Source organism: Ochotona curzoniae, unplaced genomic scaffold, assembly GCF_017591425.1.
Source record: "Ochotona curzoniae isolate NIBS_2020 unplaced genomic scaffold, NIBS_Ocur_1.0 contig_43, whole genome shotgun sequence".
Taxonomy (NCBI): Eukaryota; Metazoa; Chordata; class Mammalia; order Lagomorpha; family Ochotonidae; genus Ochotona; species Ochotona curzoniae.
Window position 1 is genome coordinate 34,501,553 of NW_024466218.1, and position 19,911 is coordinate 34,521,463.

The 19,911-nt window shown below is 42.8% G+C and overlaps 1 protein-coding gene across 2 annotated transcripts in view; it reads right to left on the reverse strand.

The window, feature by feature from the left end:
• RTTN (rotatin) overlaps positions 1–19,911 on the reverse strand; it is a 119,745-nt gene that overhangs the window by 49,342 nt on the left and 50,492 nt on the right. For both annotated transcript variants that reach the window (XM_040985116.1, XM_040985117.1), the window contains exons 26-32: positions 14,390–14,534; positions 12,591–12,745; positions 8,980–9,199; positions 7,716–7,844; positions 6,759–6,869; positions 5,288–5,446; positions 3,635–3,706 (exon numbers count right to left, since the gene is read on the reverse strand). In XM_040985116.1, the coding sequence (XP_040841050.1) occupies positions 3,635–3,706; positions 5,288–5,446; positions 6,759–6,869; positions 7,716–7,844; positions 8,980–9,199; positions 12,591–12,745; positions 14,390–14,534 (991 nt within the window). The remainder of the gene's footprint in view (positions 1–3,634; positions 3,707–5,287; positions 5,447–6,758; positions 6,870–7,715; positions 7,845–8,979; positions 9,200–12,590; positions 12,746–14,389; positions 14,535–19,911) is intronic.

A 19,911-nucleotide genomic window follows, 5' to 3' on the forward strand; every position in this document is an offset into this window, starting at 1 on the left:
TAAAAACAATACATAAATACTAAAACTACAAGCAGACTAGCGCCCCCCCCCCCACGCACACACCCACACTGCAGACATGGAGGGCAAAGCAAAGCATCAACAGCAAAGCATCTAGAACTTTCACCGTGTTCTCTAGATGTCAGACCCCAGGGTCCGAGGCCGGGGCCCTCGGACCACAGGCACGATGCTAGGCTAGAGCCCAAACAATCTCGACTATGGTGCTGCTCCAAAACATAAGGGAATACTCAAAAATTGATAGACACGCTAAAGGCACAAGAATTGTCACACAGAAACTTTCCAGCATCCGCTGACCAAAGGTAAAATTTGTACTTCAAAATAAATAACAAAAATAGATAATAACCCCATCAAATAAACTGGGAATCCTTCTCCAGGTCTCCCATGCAGATGCAAGATCCCAAGGTTTTGGGCCATCCTCGACTGCTTTCCCAGGCCACAAGCAGGGAGCTGGATGGGAAGCAGGGCAGCCAGGACACAAACCAGTGCCCACACAGGATCCTAGTACATGCAAGGAAAGGACTTTAGCCACTAGGCCACCACGCCAGGCCCGAGCTCTTAAAGTTAGGCACAAATTACTATCGTAACATATAAAATAATATTCCCCGGGTATTTGTCTTCCCCTGCATGTATTAAGTTCTAGAATACTAAAAATGATCTACAATGCCCTGTGAATCCCCGACATCAATAGGTCTCTGTTATAATTAACTTTAAACTCTGCAACGATCTGGATTTGTGACACTGGTGCTCAAAGTAAAACCACGACATTCATCAAAACTCACTCCAAGTCAGACTGCAGAAAGCAACGGACAACTGAGAGCCACAACAGTTTCCCAACACTTGGTTACAAAGTCTGCAAGAACAGGATCAATATTTGTAGACTTCCCATTTGGAAAGCAGTGAGTCAAGCATGAGAGCTGCAGCAGCCTGCAGAGCCAGGAGCAAGCGCTGAGCTGTGTACAGCCAGTCTGCCCATCAGGCCTGCCTAAAGTGGTGTGGGCCCTGCTGTGCTGATACAGGCCATCTCTACTGTTCCTCTTTGTGACCGTCCCATTTCCAGGATGCTCCTGCAAGGGTGGAAAAATAAAGGAAAATGTCTACTACAAAAACTCAACTTTCTTTATGAACTGTATTTACTTCGCGGTACCGTTCAGCAGCAGAGGGTAAGGCAAATGGCCCACGGAGTTGAATCAGTAAAGGATGCAGCAGCAAGCCACCCCGTGGTGAGGCCTGGAGAGCTGCTGTAAGCACAAGCACGCCGGCTCACACCTGCAAGCACACTCCATGGAAACATGAAGGCTAAAGGTGAAAACTAAAGCAAGGCCATGCAACTGCTAAAAGGAAAAATGAATGCAATGGTAAGAACATTAAAAGCTATGGTCTCAAAGGATCAAAATGGACTGTGTCATGAATGAAACTTTTTGTAAAATGCTTCCTCCAAATTTAAAAGTTTTTAATTATTTAATCTTCCTGTTCCAAAATGGGTTCAAAACAGGGAAAAATAAAATTTAATGCTACAATAAAAGAATAGCAGGAAAGAAAGGCAAAAAGCAAGGTGTGAGAAGCAGAACCAGGAATAAAGTCTTCAATATACACACTGGGAGACGGGGACGCACTGGGGCTTATCAGGTCAATCCTCCGCCTTCAAGAGCCAGGGTCCCATAGGTACGCTGGCTTCTGTCCCCATCACTCCACTTCCCTTCCAGCTCCTTGCTCGTGGCCTGGGAAAGCAGAAGCCACGAGGGTCCAAAGCCTTAACACCCTGCACCCACACGGGAGACACAGAAGAAGCTCCTGGCTCTTGCCTTTGGATCAGCTCAGCTCCAGGTTTTGCTGTAATTTGGGGAGTGAACGAGCTCATGGAAGAGCTGTCTCCTCTCTGTAAAATCTGCCTTTCAAACAAAATAAATCTTAAAAAAAAAATAGAGATTATCTCAGTATCTTGAGGCTTCAATATCTCAGAGAACCTTCTAGAGCTTCACCATAAAAGGTAATTCCAGCAAGTTACATAATTCATAATTCACAAATGCACATTATTGCTACTCAGAAATACAACTCCAGAAAGTGACATGACAGGAATTTGTCTTTCCTCAAGTTAACAACATGAGGCAGATTCTCCTGAAATGTTGGGCAGCAGCTGCCACTCAGACCTGCAGCACAAAGCCACCAGTACCAGCTGCACAGTGTGTCACATGCTAGCAGGTCCACAAAGCACCCACTGTGTGCGAGATATCCAACACTCAGGTTTAGAATCGGCTGTGCCCTGGGTCCTTGTGTCCAACTGCAGGCCGAGGTGCGCTCTGACCACACTGAAGGCAGGTTAGGCTGCACGACAATGTTGAGCAGTGAGTGCTAAAGGTACTCCCACACTTACCAGGAATTTATCACTACTAGTCCATACTAAGTTAAGGAGCATCCATAGACACACACCCCTGTTTCTCTGTCTGCACTAGACCTGCCAAGGCCACGAAGTAATCCTCAGTACCAAACTCCATCCCCTTACATTCAATGTTCTTTCCATATCCAGCTGCTCCCACTTGCGGATTTCAGATAACACTAAAGGTTTTCAAATTTTGGGACACTTGTTACTGGATTACCAACTATTTATACTACCAGGAAGAAATACTATTTAATAACAAAATTAATAAAAAGAGGTCAAAACAGAATGAGAAAATTATGAGTTTATCAAAAAGTCGTAATTCTCCCCTTATTTCTTCAATTTTTCTTACAAGCAGAGAGAGTTGGGCCCAGCGCAGAAGCCTAGTAGCTGAAGTCCTCGCCTTGCACATGCCAGGGTCCCATATGGACATTGGTTTGTGTCCTGATAGCTGCACTTCCCATCCAGCTCCCTGCTTGTGGCCTGGGAAAGCAGTCAAGAATGGCCCAACGCCTTGGGACCCTGCACCAGAAGAAGTTCCTGGCTCCTGGCTTTGGATCGCCTCAGCTCCGGCCATTGCCGCCGCTTGGGGAGTAAATCAGTGGACAGAGGATCTTCCTCTCTGTCTCTCCTTCTCTCTGTATACCTGACTTTTCAATAAAAATAAATAAATCTTTAAAAAAAAAAAAAAAAGAGAGTACCGTTTACATATAAAGTGATTTCTAAACTTTTTTGACTTGGGACATCAAGGTAGGGCATCAAGATCAGGTGAAACAACATAAAATAGGAGGGGACTGCTTGGCCCAGGGCCACAAAAGGGCTTCAGAATCATTTAATCCAGCCCTGCCAAGACAGCACAGTTGGCACTCAAAACTCAATAAACCAATAGCAGATTACCAGATTATTAAAAATTATTACTTTTTAATCTGGCAATTTTTGTAGGGCCCACAAACGATGTTACAAATATTCAAACGGCCTTGGAAGGAATTTCCTCTTGACAGATTCTTCTTGCTTTGCAAGTAGTTTCATGAGTGATGAAACATCCCTATGCTGAGAGTTCATCACGGAGGGGTCTTAAGCTCAGGGCACTTCAAAAAATATCGGAAAGAGAATTCAAAGAAATTCAAAGTTTAGAGTAAAAAAAAAATTTGAAGTCTGTATTTTTTTAATAATTACATTTTCTCTGAACTTTTTAAAAATTATCCATGTCTACCAGATGGACAGTTGTTTAAAAGCACCCACCTGCCAAGTATAATCCTTTATCGTTTCTGTAGGCATTGGGATTACAAGCAGATTCTGAAGAATAAACGCAGCCTGTAAATTAAAAAGAAAACAAAGTCAATACCGCCACCTTGCTGCCGTCTCTGAAATAACCACCACTTTGTAGCTGAATAACAAGACCTGTATCAGGCCAGCTGCACCTGTCAGAGTTCTGGATGAAAATTACCAACTGCATTTCCTGCTAGGTGACAACACTGTTAATTTTATAAGGTGATGAACTAACAATACCTAAAATTATTTCATTAGGAATTACATTTTTCCTATTTCAGAATTTAACTTCATTGAGAAATCCATTTCTGCAGGACAAAATGTTCTGAAAACTACATTTCATGCATATTTCAGTGTATGTTTTTATTTAAGAATTTTCAGGTTTCAGGCCCACAACAATGAATTTGAATTCCATTTCTCACAGTTTTTGAAGTATCCTTGTATTTGAAGATTCAGAAATGGCTATTTTCTTCCTAAGCCTCAAGGTACTATTTGATTATTCTTTGTAAAACTCTTTGTATTAATCTCTTTATAATAAAATTAGCAATAAAAAGAAAATCACAAACTGCTTTGAGAGAATTAAAACAGAATTTTTCCTCTCATACAATGTATTCTAAAAAGTTATTTTCATATCCGCTCATATTTACTAAAGCTTTGTAAACACAAAAGCCCCTTAAATGGTGAGGTAATAAAGTAATCTTTTGTGTGAACTGTTTTTCAACGTGCAATAAAATATAAGAGATGACATTAAAATACACCACATGCCCTTGGCACAGCCATGAAGGCACTGCCCAAGGTGTTCCCATCCCACATGGATGGCGAGTCTGACTTCCAGTTTCATTTCCAACCCACTTTCCTGCTGACGCACACACTTAAATGCGTGACTCCTGCCCACCCTGGACGCAGCACTGGGCTCCTGCCTCTGACCCGCTCCGACGCCAGCTGCTGCAGCCCACCCTGGACGCAGCACAGGGCTCCTGCCTCTGACCTGCTCCGACGCCAGCTGCTCCTGCCCACCCTGGACGCAGCACTGGGCTCCTGCCTCTGACCCACTCCAACGCCAGCTGCTGCAGCCCACCCTGGACGCAGCACTGGGCTCCTGCCTCTGACCCACTCCAACGCCAGCTGCTGCAGCCCACCCTGGACGCAGCACTGGGCTCCTGCCTCTGACCCACTCCAACGCCAGCTGCTGCAGCCCACCCTGGACGCAGCACTGGGCTCCTGCCTCTGACCGGCTCCAACGCCAGCTGCTGCAGCCTCGGTAAGAGGCCTACGGGAGGTCTGTCTGTCTAGCCCGGCATTTTGGCCTTCCAAGGAAGGTTTTGAAAAACGTCATATTCTGATTTTACCAGAATAAAAGTCTCACTAATTTTTTACTGTGAATTGACACCATTTTTATTTTCTGCTACCAATTTTAGGTTTTTCAGAAGCAGAAGACATAACGGTCAGTGGGCAGTCCACTATGATGAACAGTGAGTCAAGGTTTTAGGTTTATTCAAACCTAGAATATTTGTATTTAACTAAGGGATAAATTACTATATTTGGAGACACATACAAAATGGCTTGCAGACACTAGCAGAATCATTTCAAGGGAACCGAGTGGGGTAGAGTACCAAGCTGACACACCTCGCGACGCACCATGCTGCATTCCGACTGGTCCAGGAGAATGCTGAGCACCGTCCCCCAGAGCCCGCCCGATATGTTCTGACAGCTGCTCGCCAAGGCCACACAGCCCGCGTCCAGGGTGGTCAGGGCTGCTCCCAAGGCCAGAGAAGTGAACCTCACCTGTGGAAAGGGAAACAGCAAATCAAACCATCTTCCTAATGTTACTTCTCAATACTTCTACAAAACATACTAACACTTCTGTAAAAAGACACTGGTGTCAGAGTTCTAAATTACAGTAGATATAAAAATACAGTGTGCTATACATTTATGAAGAGCAAGGTTTCTTTTCCACAATTAAAATAATACTTGTAACATAGGAAGAAGGTAAATATAAGAAATGTCACACAAACTTAAAGCCAGGTATTTAAAAGAAACTATAAAAATTACAGTTAACAGCTTGCTTTGCAAAGCAAAAAATAGAACATTTATATATCTTGAAAGACACAGCCTAATGTTCAGTACTCTTAAACATGATGAATATTTATTCAATCTTTCTTATTTTTAGTGTTTCTTTGAAATAATACGTTTGATTCTTGAAACATTTCTAAAAATAACTAGAAGTTATTAAGCAATAAGGTTTGTGATATTAGTTTGCTACAGTCTCCCTGATATTAAAGCTACACATTTTGAGAGCTACAGAATACAGATGCAGCCATAACACAATCAAGCAGTAAGTCCAAGTTCCATGTTCCTAAAACAAAGGTTCTTTACCTGTCACAAAATCTAAAATTATTTTTGTACAAACTCAGCGGACAAATGGTTAAAACTGGAAAATTATTTAACCATACAAGATTATACATTCTAGCAGTATTACTCTATTAAATGACACTAGTATGCCAATAAGCTTTATAACTTAGAACTTTCAACTGGCAACTGAAAATAACTGGGATTCTCCAATAATTTTCCACTGTTCTTTCTAAAAACCATAGATTTTATCAGCAACCTTATGTTTTCAGTTTGTATGCTATGTATATGATTTAAAAGAACAGCATGCTCTGAGGTAGGTCCCTGTAGCACTTGCACGTGGAAGGCCTGAGCGCTGATGAGACTGTAATCTGAGGCCAAGCTTTTAGGAGGTGGTCAGGGTTACGTGAAGTTAGTGAGGGATTGGTCTTTTTCCACATGCATGCGCCAAGAAGATGCCATGTGACCACACGATGGACAGGTAGCCATCTCAAAGGCACGAAGAGGGCGCTCACCAGGGACTAACCATGCCGGCACCCCAAAACTGGACTTTCAGCCTCCAGGACCGTTAGAAAATATATGGACTGCTTAGGCCAAACACTCTCTGATATTTTTAACAAAATATGGCACCCTAAGACAGAATTTAAACGAAAAAGGGACCATTATTAAAGCAATCCCTGACCAGCCTAAGCATACATGCTGTTTGCACTGCTTCTAACATCAACACACAGCTGACTCTTCCACTGACCTCTGGATCCCGATCAACCCACAGTGGAACCAGCCACGTCAGACCTTGCTGGGCAGCAGCCTGGTCTTCACTGGGACTACCTAAAGGCAAGAACCAAAGACACATCCACTCCTAGATGAGCAAAAGAGAAGCAAACACTTCAGAGACGTCTACATACGGAGTGATTAAATGCCAAAATAATACACTAATGCATTTAAGATGTGACTTTAATACATTCACCAAAATAATGCAACCAAAAATCTTGGCTTCTAACAAAGTTAAACACTGAAAACTTTTCCACAAAAGCTGTTTTTCCCCATGATTTAATAAAACATAGTTGAACAGGAACTGCGAAACTGTCAGAATAAACTTTAACTGCAACTTAATTGGTATAATAATACAATTCCCAAGAAACACCTTAAACATAAAATCATTTTTGTCTTCTAAAAAGAAAAGCTGGGGCAGCACAACAAATTGATGGCTAAATCCTTGCCATGTAAGTGCCAGGATCCCAATACAGGTGCCAGTTCTTATCCCAGCTGCTCCACTTCCCATCCAGCTCCTGCCTGTAGCTGGGAGAGCAGTTGAGGACGACCCAAAGCCTTGGGACCCTGCACCCACGTGGGAGACCCAGAAGAGGTTCCTAGCTCCTGGCTTCGGATCGGTTCCGCTCTGGCCATTGCAGCCACTTAGGGAGTAAACCAGCGGCTGGAGGATCTTTTTCTGTCTCTCCTTCTCTCTGTAAATCTGCCATTCCAATAAAAATAAATAAATCTTTAAAAATACAGATTTTCACAAGACTCCAAGTATAACTATAAAAAACACTTTAAAAAAATAAAATAAATAAAAAGAAAAATTGGAGGGGACTTTTTCATTTAGAAAACTTACAATTTTAAACACATTAAGCACATTACAATTTATTTTAATGTGAAGCAATTAGAAGCATCGCTAGAAGCAATGCGGCTTTAGTGTTCTCACCGAGCTCTGAGCCTGGTTCATCATCTCATGTGACAAGTGCAGCAAGCACAGCACGGTGCTCTTGGTGACCCCTTTGCCCATGAAGGACATGGCATTTCCTCCACGCTCCACATAAAAGGAAGTAATGACCTGAAGATCAAATGCAAGCATTATTACAGTGGCTTTATTTTCACTGTATATAATGACACATAAGTCTTCACTGTCTTACCTAAATCATAACCTACTTTAAATTTTTCCAGATATGCAAGGTTGTTTCACATTTTAAAATGAATACTAAAATCAGTCAGTAGAATACATCAACTTGATGGAATACACGGTAGGAACAACATACTTTTCTTTAAATTTATTTTTTACTACACAGTCATATATACAGAGGAGGAGAGAGGAAAAGTATCAAACATTTCTGACTTAGGAAAAAAACTCTGAAAACTAGGATAAACAAATTTCCTTGATTTGATTTTTAATTACCTGACAAAATCCAGCACAAATAACATACTGAAACATAATGTAGAGCCTTTTTCTTGAGATTGGAAATAAAGTTTACTGGGTACAGGGCCAAAATGTAAAATATATTTTCATACACCACTACGCATCAGAAAATAATTCTGAAGCACATACAACGCACTTGGGAGCAGTAATCCAAAACTGCCCTCAAATGAAAGAAAAGCCAAACATCCCTCACAAGAAACTAATTCCACTTACAAGTAAGACCACGAAGAAATCAAGAATAAAGGTGAAAGAGAATGAACATAGCATTCATTTTTAAAAAAAAAAAAACTTTTCAGTCAGAAATCACTGGATATACAGATATATTCTTAAGTGGTAAAACCATCAAGAAGTGCAAAGAATTGGATACTGAAAAAACAAAATAAGCCCCTTTCCCAGATGGCTGCAGAGCAGGGAGGCACATTACACATCCCCCCACGGCTGGCTGTGTCCCACAGTCACATCCGGGGTACCGACAGCAGCTTTCATTATGTGGACATTCACTGAGCTGTGTATTTCTGTTTTATGTACTGTCCCCATGTGTTATTCCTCACAAAATAAACTGAAGAAACTTAAATGTAAGCCTTAGTTTTTCTTGAAAATGGTCATAAAAGTCTCCAATCTATTTGCCAAAGCCATTATGATATTTTATTATGAGCTACACAAATACAGTACAATAATCTATATTAAAAATAAAGATATGTAATACACTTGGGCCTGGCACAGAGAGGTCGATAAGCAGAAACCAGCTATTATTTGTGGAGTTATTGTTACTCACTTCCAGGAGACCAGACAAGTACTTCACGCAAACGTCGAGTGGCTTTGTGAGCGGGGAGTGTGAGCTCCAGCCGGGGAGCGAGGTGAGGTGGGCCACGCCTCGCAAGGTGCGCTCCAGGGAAGGCAGCCCGTAGAAACGAGGGGCGTCCGTGACTCTCAGACACTGGAGCAGCTTCAGAGCCAGCTGGGTTTGGAAAGCATAAAGAAGTTCCAGGCACTTCCTATGGAAGAAGAAAGGGAGAAATGTCAACCACACAGCAAGGTAACAGGTTTAAAGGCCGAAACAGCGGGTAGAGGGTTACTTCACGTACCAGCAAAGTACTAACTAGACAAAACAGCTCAAGACCCTCCCTTTTCAAAGCAAGACTTCCATGAAAGCACTAAAATACCAACCAGGGAATAGCGGATGCTGATTCTGCCATTAAAGTATGAAAAGTGAACGTGAAAAATTAAATGCTACTTCAAATGACTGTAATTGGTAGATACGAAATCTATACATTAAAATATTCAGTGGCTGGGCCCAGCGCAGTGGCGCAGGTGGTTAAGGTCCTTGCCTTGCACGCCCGGGATCCCATGTGGGCACCGGTTCTAATCCCGGCGGCCCCGCTTCCCTTCCAGCTCCCAGCCTGTGGCCCGGGAAAGCAGTCAAGGACAGCCCAAAGCTTTGGGACCCTGCACCCGCGTGGGAGACCCGGAAGTATTCAGTGGCATGAACAGAGTTAATTGGCTGAAATATATTTTTCCTAGACAACTAAAAGAAAAATAAATCTTTCAATGAATCTGACACATATTTAAGTAAATTTTGAAAAACAGAACAATTGGGAAAATATTTTCTGTTAGAAAACAAAATTCCTGAAATTAAATGGTTAAAAAGGCATTAAAAAATTTAATTCCTAGAAGAAAGAATATTGTCATATAACAAAGAATGAAATACGATCTGAGAGTTGAAACTGCTTCAATTTTACAGCCCTTTGAACTCTAAAACTGGCAGATAATGGCTAGGTTATTACCCATTCAGTCATATTATTATAGCTATACTATTTCATTAATTTTTTTTAAGATTTACTCATTTTTATTTGAAAGGCAGATTTCCAGAGAGAAGGAAGGACAGAGAAAATCTTCTATCTGCTGGTTCACTCCCCAAGGGAACACAGTGACTGGAGCTGAGCCCATCCAAACCTGGGAGTCAGGAGTTTGTTCTGGGTCTGTGATTCCACTGCAGGAGCCCAAGACTTGGGCCATTCTCCACTGCTTTTCCAGGCCCTAAGGAGGGAGGTTAGACTGGGACACAAATCAGCACCCACACGGGGTGCCAGCGTCACAGAGTGGGGATCAGCCTGCACCACCCTCCCCGAGATACAGAATCTTTATGCAGGCCTCATTTACTACTTTCAAAGTTTCTTGGAAACAAACACACAAAAAAGTCTAAGTTCATTTTTCCACAGATCAACAATAATCAAACACCGTTAAAATTGATCTTGGTGTTCTTAAAGCATGTGAAACAGGTCAACGTACACGTTGCTATGCTTTGAATGTTGCCATCAGAACTTACACTGAAATCAAACCAGTCTGTGATATTAAGATGGTAGAAAAGTAATCTGATTGTAGTATTTAAAGATAAAACCTGTGGGAGCAATTAAGATAACCTGGGGTCTTGAGACAGCTTCTCCCTAAGGGTGTCTACGAGCAAGGGTGTCTACGCCTGCCTGGCTGTCCAATCTTAAAACTTTCAGCCTTCCAAACAAAAAGCCAAATAGAACTTCATTTGCATAAATTATTTCAACTGTGGCATTCAGTTGTATCACAAGCCATTCTCGTTTTCTGCTCCAACTATACACACAAAGGAACTGGTCTGGCCTCCATCCCTTAAACTCTGCTACATCGTCTGTCAGTTTCTTCTCCTGATTCCTGCCCATTTACTCAAGTGCCAAGAACGAACTCTCATGTCTAGCTGGTTCCACTACACACAGACAAAAACGAAACCATCAACATCCTTATCTCTTACTTACATAGCTTTTCCATTGTACATCATACTCCTCTCTTTACATCAATATTCATTTCAAATACTGCTCATCCAATTCAGTCTCTCCATAACAGACATCTCTCCTTTCCTAACTACGCCCCCGAACAGTCACTTCTCCTTACCACGAGCACAAGTCCAGAACAACACAGACATGCCCTCATCTGCCTACCTCCTACTGCAAAAGCACCAAAGCTCCCGACTCGCTCTTGCCTCAAGGGTCTCACACATCCCTGTCATTCTCACAACCCGCCTATGCCACACTCCACTCTCATTTGCCAAGTCGGGTCTGAGAGCCATCAGCCAGAGCCACCCACAGTACCGACCTGCGGTGAAGAACTCTGAGCTATCAGTCAGTGAGGCTTTCACATTCTACCCAGATTCCTGCGCACATTTTGGTTTGAAAACCACTGGTCCACCTGCACAGATTACACTATCCATGCATTCGCATATGCCATACTTCACTGAGTTATAACCGGCATACATACAATTCACAGATGTACACAACATGTGTTTGTACACGCATCTAATCACAGGTCCGCCAATCATATAAGGTACTCTCAGCACCTCAGCAGGCTCTCACACATCCCTCTGCTAGTGAAGACCACTCCTGGGCCTGACACAGTAGCCTAGGAAATAACTCCCTGCCTTGCATACACCAGGATCCCATAGGGATGGTCATGTCCCGGCTGCTCTACTCTCCATCCAGCTCCCTGCTTGTGGCCTGGGACAGCAGTAGAGGACGGCCCAAAGCCTTGGGACCCTGCACGCACATGGGAGACCCAAAAGAAGCTCTTGGTTCCTACTTCAGATCGACTCAGCTCCAACCACTGCAGCCATGGAAGATCTTTCTCTCTCTGTAAATCTGCCTTTCTAATCAAAGTAAGTCCTAAGAATAAATAATCATAACCAGAAACAAGCATTTCAAAATCATTTTTAAAAATACTAAAAAGCCATTGGCATACACATGAATGCTCAGACAGATGTGTGGAGAATAAAGAATCCCATAACATAAACCTTAGGGAACAAAACATTACTGGTACATCTAATGCACATAAGTTCACGCCTGCATGTTTGTGCAATGTGTACTGCAGGAAATGGAGACGTCATAATGAGGCTAAACCAGAGACTCAACTGAAACGTAAATGAAGAGACCACCATCATTAATTATTACATATTTTCACCTCTTAAATTTAAGATTTATTTATTTTTATTGAAAAGTCAGATACACACAGAGGAGGAGAGATAGAGAGGAAGATCTTCCATCCGATGGTTCACTCCCCAAGCAGCCGCAATGGCTGGAGCTGACCCGATCCAAAGCCAGGAGCATCTTCCGGGTCTCCCAAGTGGGCACAGAGTTCCAAGGCTTTGGGCCGTCCTCAACCGCTTTCCCAGGCCACAAGCAGGAAGCTGGATGGGAAGCGGGGTTGCCAGGACTAGAACCAGCGACCATATGGGATCTCGGTGCATGCAAAGCAAGGACTTCGGCTGCTAGGCTACCACAGCAGACCCTTCACCTCATTTTAAGAAAATGAAATACATGAATCTGGAAATAAGAGGAAAGCTACCCAACCCTCCCACACTCCCAGCACCTGTCAGTGACGGCCATGAAGCTAAGCAGCAAGGTACTGAAGAATGCGATCAGCTCCTTCTGCAGCTGCTGCCTGACCGCAGTGCTCACGTCGTCGGCCTGCTCCCCAGCCTGCGACTCCGTCAGAACCAGCAGCTCCAAGAGCGGATTTGAGCTCTACAATACGAAACGGGTAAGAAATGCTCATTCCCTGAGCACATGCTGTTTCCTGCGAAGCCACTGTTACGACCGCATAGCTAGCCACGGGTCTTCACTGCACTACTACAGAAGTTCTAAACTGTGAGATATTGTCTCGTATCTGACAAACACAGATTTTATACATTAGAAAATATATGGCCTTAGTTATCTAATTTCAATTATACACAAGCATATTTTAAAATTTTTCCCGAGAAAATAGAATTTAAAAATGTTACTGCAAAAAAAAGCGTTTCTAGTTCATAGGTAACTTTTTCATAATGCACGCTCTTCGTGAACTTTTTCAAGACCGCTCACATGGGTGCATTTTGAACATTTTTGCAGCAAAATAAGCTTATCTTTTAATTTGATTTTCAATACAGATTTTGAAGTACCCTCATAATTGAGCTAAATATAGCTAAGTATGCAAAGTGATTTTTCTATTGTCATGTACTATGTACATGTCTTATATTCAGTTGCAGAGACTTTTCAAGAAAAGTCTAAACCGAAGCTCAGTTCACTCTTCTGAGATTCTGAGAACCCAGAGCAATCATAACACCCAGAGAAACTCTGAGCAAGATAATCTGGGGACCAGCACTGCAGCAGAGTGGGATAAGCCAGCACCTGCAATGCCAGAATACCAAAGGAGTGTCAGTTTCAGTAGATGCACTTCTCATCCCGCTCCCTGCCAACGCACCTGGGACAGCGGCAAGGAGCTATGAATGACAGAATACGCTAGAGAACTGAAGCAATGAGGGCCACGGTACAACTTAAAAGATCACCATGGCAGCTGTCTTGATGGACAGGAAGCACAAGAGGAAGGCTGACGGCCTGGAATGAGGATAACCAGGAGGGCCATTAGCCTGTTTTGGTTGTTACTAAATACGCACAGCTGTGACATTAAACTTTTTTCTTTTTAAGATTTCTTTATGGAGTCGGCACCATCGCACAAGATAAGCTGCCACCCACAGTATCAGCCACCCATGTGGGTACAAGTTCAAGTCCCGGCTGCTCTACTTCCAATCTAGTTCCCTGCTGATGCTCTGGGAGAACAGAGAAATCATGGAGACTCTGGGTTCCTGGGCTCCTGGCTTCGGCCCGGCCCTGCTCTGGCCACTGTGGCCACATGGATCGTCTCCTTCTCTTTCTCCGCTCCTTCCTTCCCTCTCTGTCTCTTTCTCACCTCTCCTTTTCCTCCTCTGCGTCACACTGCCTTTCAAATAGATAAAGAAAAAAAAAGCTATATGTATCCAAAAGGCAGACTGACAGAGACACGGGGTGGACTTCCCGCACTGGTTCACTGCTCGATCGGCTGCAGCACCCGGAGCCGAGCTGGCGAGACCTCAGCAGGCCTCCCCGTGGGTGACAGCGACTCGGTCACCTGGGTCATCAGCCGCTGCCTCCCCGGGCTGCAGGCAGGCAGCTGAGGCCAGGAGCCAGAGTCAGCTACGACACCAGCTACTCCAGGCAGGACACAGACACTGCATCTGAAACCCTAGGTTAAATGCCCACCCCACGAGAGCTATTCTCATGGTGAGCCATGTAAGTATTATTTTCCCCTAATATCTATTTCTACAAGTAAACCACTTCTCAAACCAAAAATGCAAGCTCCTAAAGAACACTTACATGTCTCAGAAGCAATTCCAGAATCCAGTTCAGAACTTCTACTGACAGATTTTTGCTTTGTTCCTTCATTAACTTGTTTAAGAAATGTATGATATCTATGAGCAGTTTCTCATCTTCAGTGCAAGCAGGAAGCACTTGTAAAAATCTGTAATAAAGAAGAAAGCAATCATGGCATTTAACTCTTTAAAATACACATATCACTGCTCAGCACGGACACACGCATTTCTCGTGAGCCGCTATTTTATGACACTGCTCTAGATGCTATGAAAATGCAAATATGTGGGAACTAGGGCAAAGGCCTTCAAGAATCCAAGCTTCTAATAAAAAAAAAAAAACAGACTCATAACTTAAAAAAAAAGAAAGAAAGAAAAAGACAAAGTAATAGAAAAATATCAAATCCAAAAAAAGTGCCCAAGAAATCTAAGGAAAAAAAAAATTGCCTGGGCCCGGCGCGGTGGCGCAAGAGGTTAAGGTCCTCACCTTGCACGCCCGGGATCCCATATGGGTGCCGGTTCTAATCCCGGCAGCCCCGCTTCCCTTCCAGCTCCCTGCCTGTGGCCCGGGAAAGCAGCAGAGGATGGCCCAAAGCTTTGGGACCCTGCACCCATGTGGGAGACCAGAAGAGGCTCCTGGCTTCGGATCGGCATAGCATCGACCGTTGCGCTCACTTGGGGAGTGAATCATCGGATGGAAGATCTTCCTCTCTGTCTCTCCTCTCTGTATATCCGCCTTTCCAATGAGAAAATAATAAAAATAAATCTTTAAAAAAAAAAAAAAATTGCCTGCAACTGTCCAGAAAAAGTTGCCTGTCAAGCAAGTGAAAATGTCATGTTCCACTAAGACACAGTACTGCAAAACCAACCCTGAAAGATTTTGAAAACATGGCAGTCAGCTCTTGCAAGGATGTTACCAGAGTTTGTATATAACAGGCAAGAAAATTGTGGAAGGTAAATTTAGGAAGGCTTTCTTCCCCAGTTCAGAGTAAAAATATATCAATCTATTTTGTAAGATTTTTATTACTTTAAAAAGCAAAGAAACAGAGGGTGAAATGCCACATTATTGAGACTTCCAGATTTTCAGGGAGAAAAAAAAAAACAACTTAAAAACAAGCCATCAGGAAGAAGTGTAAGCAGATTTGATCTATAAACCAAAAGGTTACTAAGAAACCCAGTGACAGCACAGTATACAGCATTTACTAAGCACCGCTCTTATGCAAGACTTCCTCTTAGCATAAAATTGAGACTGTGAAATGAAGTTCCATTTCAATGGTAAGAAAACTCAGATAGATAGTTTGTCAACAGTCACACAAGAAAGTTTAGAGTTGCTAAATGCAGTAGTCCAACACCAAGGCCATGTTACACTTGTTCATTAAATGGGTTTGACGTCATTGTTACTTTACATTTAAAATGCCCAGCCTAGCACTGGCATGGCAGTGCAACAGATGAAGCCACCACTTACAGTGCCAGGAGCCCATATGACCACCAGTTACAAGCCCCAGATGCTCCACCTGCGACACAGCTCCTTGCTAACGCACTGTGAAAGCAGTGGAAAATGTTGCAAATGCATGGACTCCTGGCCCCATATGGGACCTCAGAATGCAGTTCCAGGCTCCTGGCTTCTGCATGGCTTAGCTCCAACTGCTGTGACCATGTGTAGAGTAAACCAAAGCATGGAAGACCTCTCTATTGCTGCTTCTCTCTGTCTCTTACTCTTTTTCAGAAAAGTAAAATTTTTCTAAAAAAAAAAAATGCTAACCCAGCTCCTTGCTAATAGTCTTGGAAAAGCAGCAGAAAATGTCCCAGGTGTTTGAACCCCTGCCACCACATGGGAAACTCAAAAGAGTCCCCTGGCTTAGGCCTGGCCCAACCTGACACTGGAATCATGTGGGGAGTGAACCAGCAAATAGAAAAGTCTCTCTCTCTCCCCCTCCCCTTTACATTAAAAATCCCCTCAACATTAAAAATGTATCCCCTCTCTCTCTCCACAGAGGTGAGATTAAAATACCCTCTAATACAGTTTTGTATTAGATTTCTCACTGGAGATATTCCTACTGTTGAATTCAAGCTGCTGTAACCACAAGTTCCATGAAAGCAGGGACCTTACTAACGTACACAGCACTGCATTTCCTACAAGAGCTTGGCACCTGGCAGGCGATCAACAAATGTTTGCTGAATGATGGAAGAGCACTTGGAAAAGGCACTAGCCCCTTTGTTTAAACACGTGTCAGCTCATACGAACTTCTCTGTTAAAAACCATCACGTCCATCACAGAGCCCTAGTAAACAGAACATTGATAAAAAGGCATGGACAAATGAGATGCAGGGATAGTATGGCTTTTGAAGTATGTCTGAAAGTAAAAGCAGAACCTGAGAGGAGAAAAAGAGATGAGGTTATATTCAGTTAGATCATTGGTTAGTTTTCACACATATTTAAAGTCAGGATTGAGTCTGTTACTGTGATGGTCTACAGGCAGAAATTACCAGGAGGCAGTTCAAAGGAAGGAAACATTTATAATAATCATAGCTCAAAAACAAAACGAACATCGCCTCGATGGAGGGTTCATGCTGAGCTTACACAGCCACTGTACAGGGCTACCCAGGGGATTGTTCAAGTACCAGGAGTTGGACTGAATGCAGGATAAAGTCTTCAGCACTTATTAGGCACCACCTGTGCCCAGCGTGCTGTGCCGTACGCACAGGGTAGAGAGGGAATCTGATAAGCCCGGCACGTATGGAGAGAGGACACGTACGGGAGCCACACAGCACAGGCACGAGTCACTGCCTACTCACCTAACAGCAGAGGGAAACCTTGACCCAAACCTGAAGAGTGTGTAAACATGAGCAAAGAAGTGACAACAAGTGCATGCCCCAGAACAAAGCAGGTTCACAGAACTACAAAAAAGTGTACTTTATAGAACCACAGTATCGTTAGGGAGAGCTGGGAAATACAGCTGAGAAAGCAATGAGGGCCTGATCAAGGAGAAGCCTCCATGCCACACTAAGAGTTCCGAACTCCATCCACGCCAGAGAGGAGACCTGGCAGGAGGATGAACCAAGACGAATAGTGGCAAAAGGCTGACAGTTGAATACACAATAAATCGATCATTCTAAAGTCCAGCAGAAAAATGGTCAAAGCCTCAGGCACACCAGCAATAGTAATTTCTTAATTTTTTTTTAAAGATTTATTATTTTTTTATTTTTCATTGGAAAGGCGGATATACAGAGAGGAGAGACAGAGAGGAAGATCTTCCGTCCGATGATTCACTCCCCAAGTGAGCTGCAACGGGCCGATACTATGCCGATCCGAAGCCAGGAGCCTCTTCCGGGTCTCCCACTCTGGTGCAGGGTCCCACAGCTTTGGGCCGTCCTCGACTGCTTTCCCAGGCCACAGGCAGGGAGCTGGAAGGGAAGCGGGGCTGCCGGGTTTAGAGCTGGTGCCCATATGGGATCCCGGGCGTGCAAGGTGAGGACCTTAACCACTGCGCCACCGCGCTGGGCCCAGCAATAGTAATTTCAATAGGAAAGGCGCAGAGGGACAGTAAGCCACAAAGGCAGTAGGAACTGCTTCAAGAAGACCAATGTATGTAAACCTGTGATTCTACTGAACCACAAACCACCTACTTTCTTAAAATGTTTTCAAAATGAGATGGAATTATAGTAGTACAGGCCCATGTTATTATTCACACAGAAAACATAGAGCCACAAATTAATATTCAATTGCTTAAAATAATCAGCTTATAAAACTATCTTTAGAAGTTACAGTATTATGCATAAAAACACTCTGGCAGCCACTTTTTGCTGCCGCACTGAAAAATATTCGTGTGCATAGTGATGAAGTGATATTTCACTGTAGTATTCTATGTTTTCAGTGTGTGCATCACGCATTTATACATATTATATGTATACATATTTTTATATATAAAGATACCCTTTTAAACCTTTGGGTAGTATTCATTTTCCAATCTTTAAGGGGGTACATTAATGTCATTTTTGATTACACAATTAAACATGATATTGTAACATAAGACATGTTTAAACCTACTATCTAAAATATCCTAGGGGGATAATTTCAGAAATATCTGAGCAAAGTCAGAATTATCATAATCCACATCCTTATTCCTGAAAGGCTTCCTTCTGGGGGAGGACATTCATTTAGATATCTCACATACTTTTTAAAATTGGACTCAAGGTATACTCTGTGGATTAGGAAATGCCCAAAGCATACTATTTAAAAACAATATATAGAAGAGTCTTACTGTTTTATTTAGAATGATAGTTTAGAATATCTGTACATACAATTTTATAAACCCAGTAAGCACAGACCTCAAAGCTTTTGTCATCATGACTGTTAAGGAATACTCTCCTTTATAAGTGTTAATGTATCCTAACCAGTCAAAACATGATGTTCCATCAAGTGGACATAAGCAAAAGTTCTCAAAGCCCACTCATATATTATTTCTGAAATTAGAAATAGCTTTTAGACTTTTTTCCTAAAAAAGCAATTATATGGTACATACTTTTGATACATTACTTAACAAAACATGCCTCCGGATAAATACAGGAGGTTTTATTTTAGGCAGTACTGCCTATGCTGGTAATGCTCAAACACGAGCCTCGATGGAAGTAGAGGTTCTTTGACCCTTAGGGCAGAGGCCCCATGACACTCATGGGCACAAAGCTCAGCACACGCTCATACCCCTTCCATACTCAATCTCCACGCATACTTTAAATCATCTTGGCTAACTTACAAGCCAATAGAACGCAAACCTTAGGTAAAGAGTTCACATGCAGGACCAGCATTATGGCTCAATTGGCTAATCCTTTGCCTGCAAACACTGACATCCCAAATGGGTGCCGGTTCCCACCACAGCCACTCCAGCTTCTTATTTGTGGCCTGGGAAAACAGCAGACTCTGCCCAAAGCCTTGGGACCCTGCACCTGCCTGGGATACCAAGAAGACTCCTGGCTTCTGGCTTCAGATCAGGTTAACTACAATCACTGCAGCCGTTTGGGCAGAGAGCCAACAGAAGGAAGATCATTCTGTCTCCTTTCGGTAAATCTGCCTTTCCGATTAAGTAACTTTTTTAAAAAAGAGTCGATTTATTATATTATTTAGGAAATAACCAAAAGAGAAAAAGTTTGTATATGCCCAGTATAGATGTGGTTTTCTTTTTGTCAACTCTTTTCAATGTGTACTTGGTTGAGTCCACAAATTCAGAACCCCTGGATATAGAGAGCTAACACAACCTAAACATGTTCTGCACTTGCCACTTACGTTAGTCCTGGGCAACAATCCCACTGCTGCACAGTAACAAACCACTCATTATGCAGCACTTCAATAAAACAGATGCAGTACAATCTCCACACCACTGCTAACAGTAAAATAATTAGAAAGTGATGGCTTTTACATATTCATTACCCTTATTTTCAAACAAATCATTTAATTCACATACTTAAGACTTTACATATTTGAAAGGCAGAGTTACAGAGGGAGAGGGAAAGAGAGAAAGACAGAGATCACACA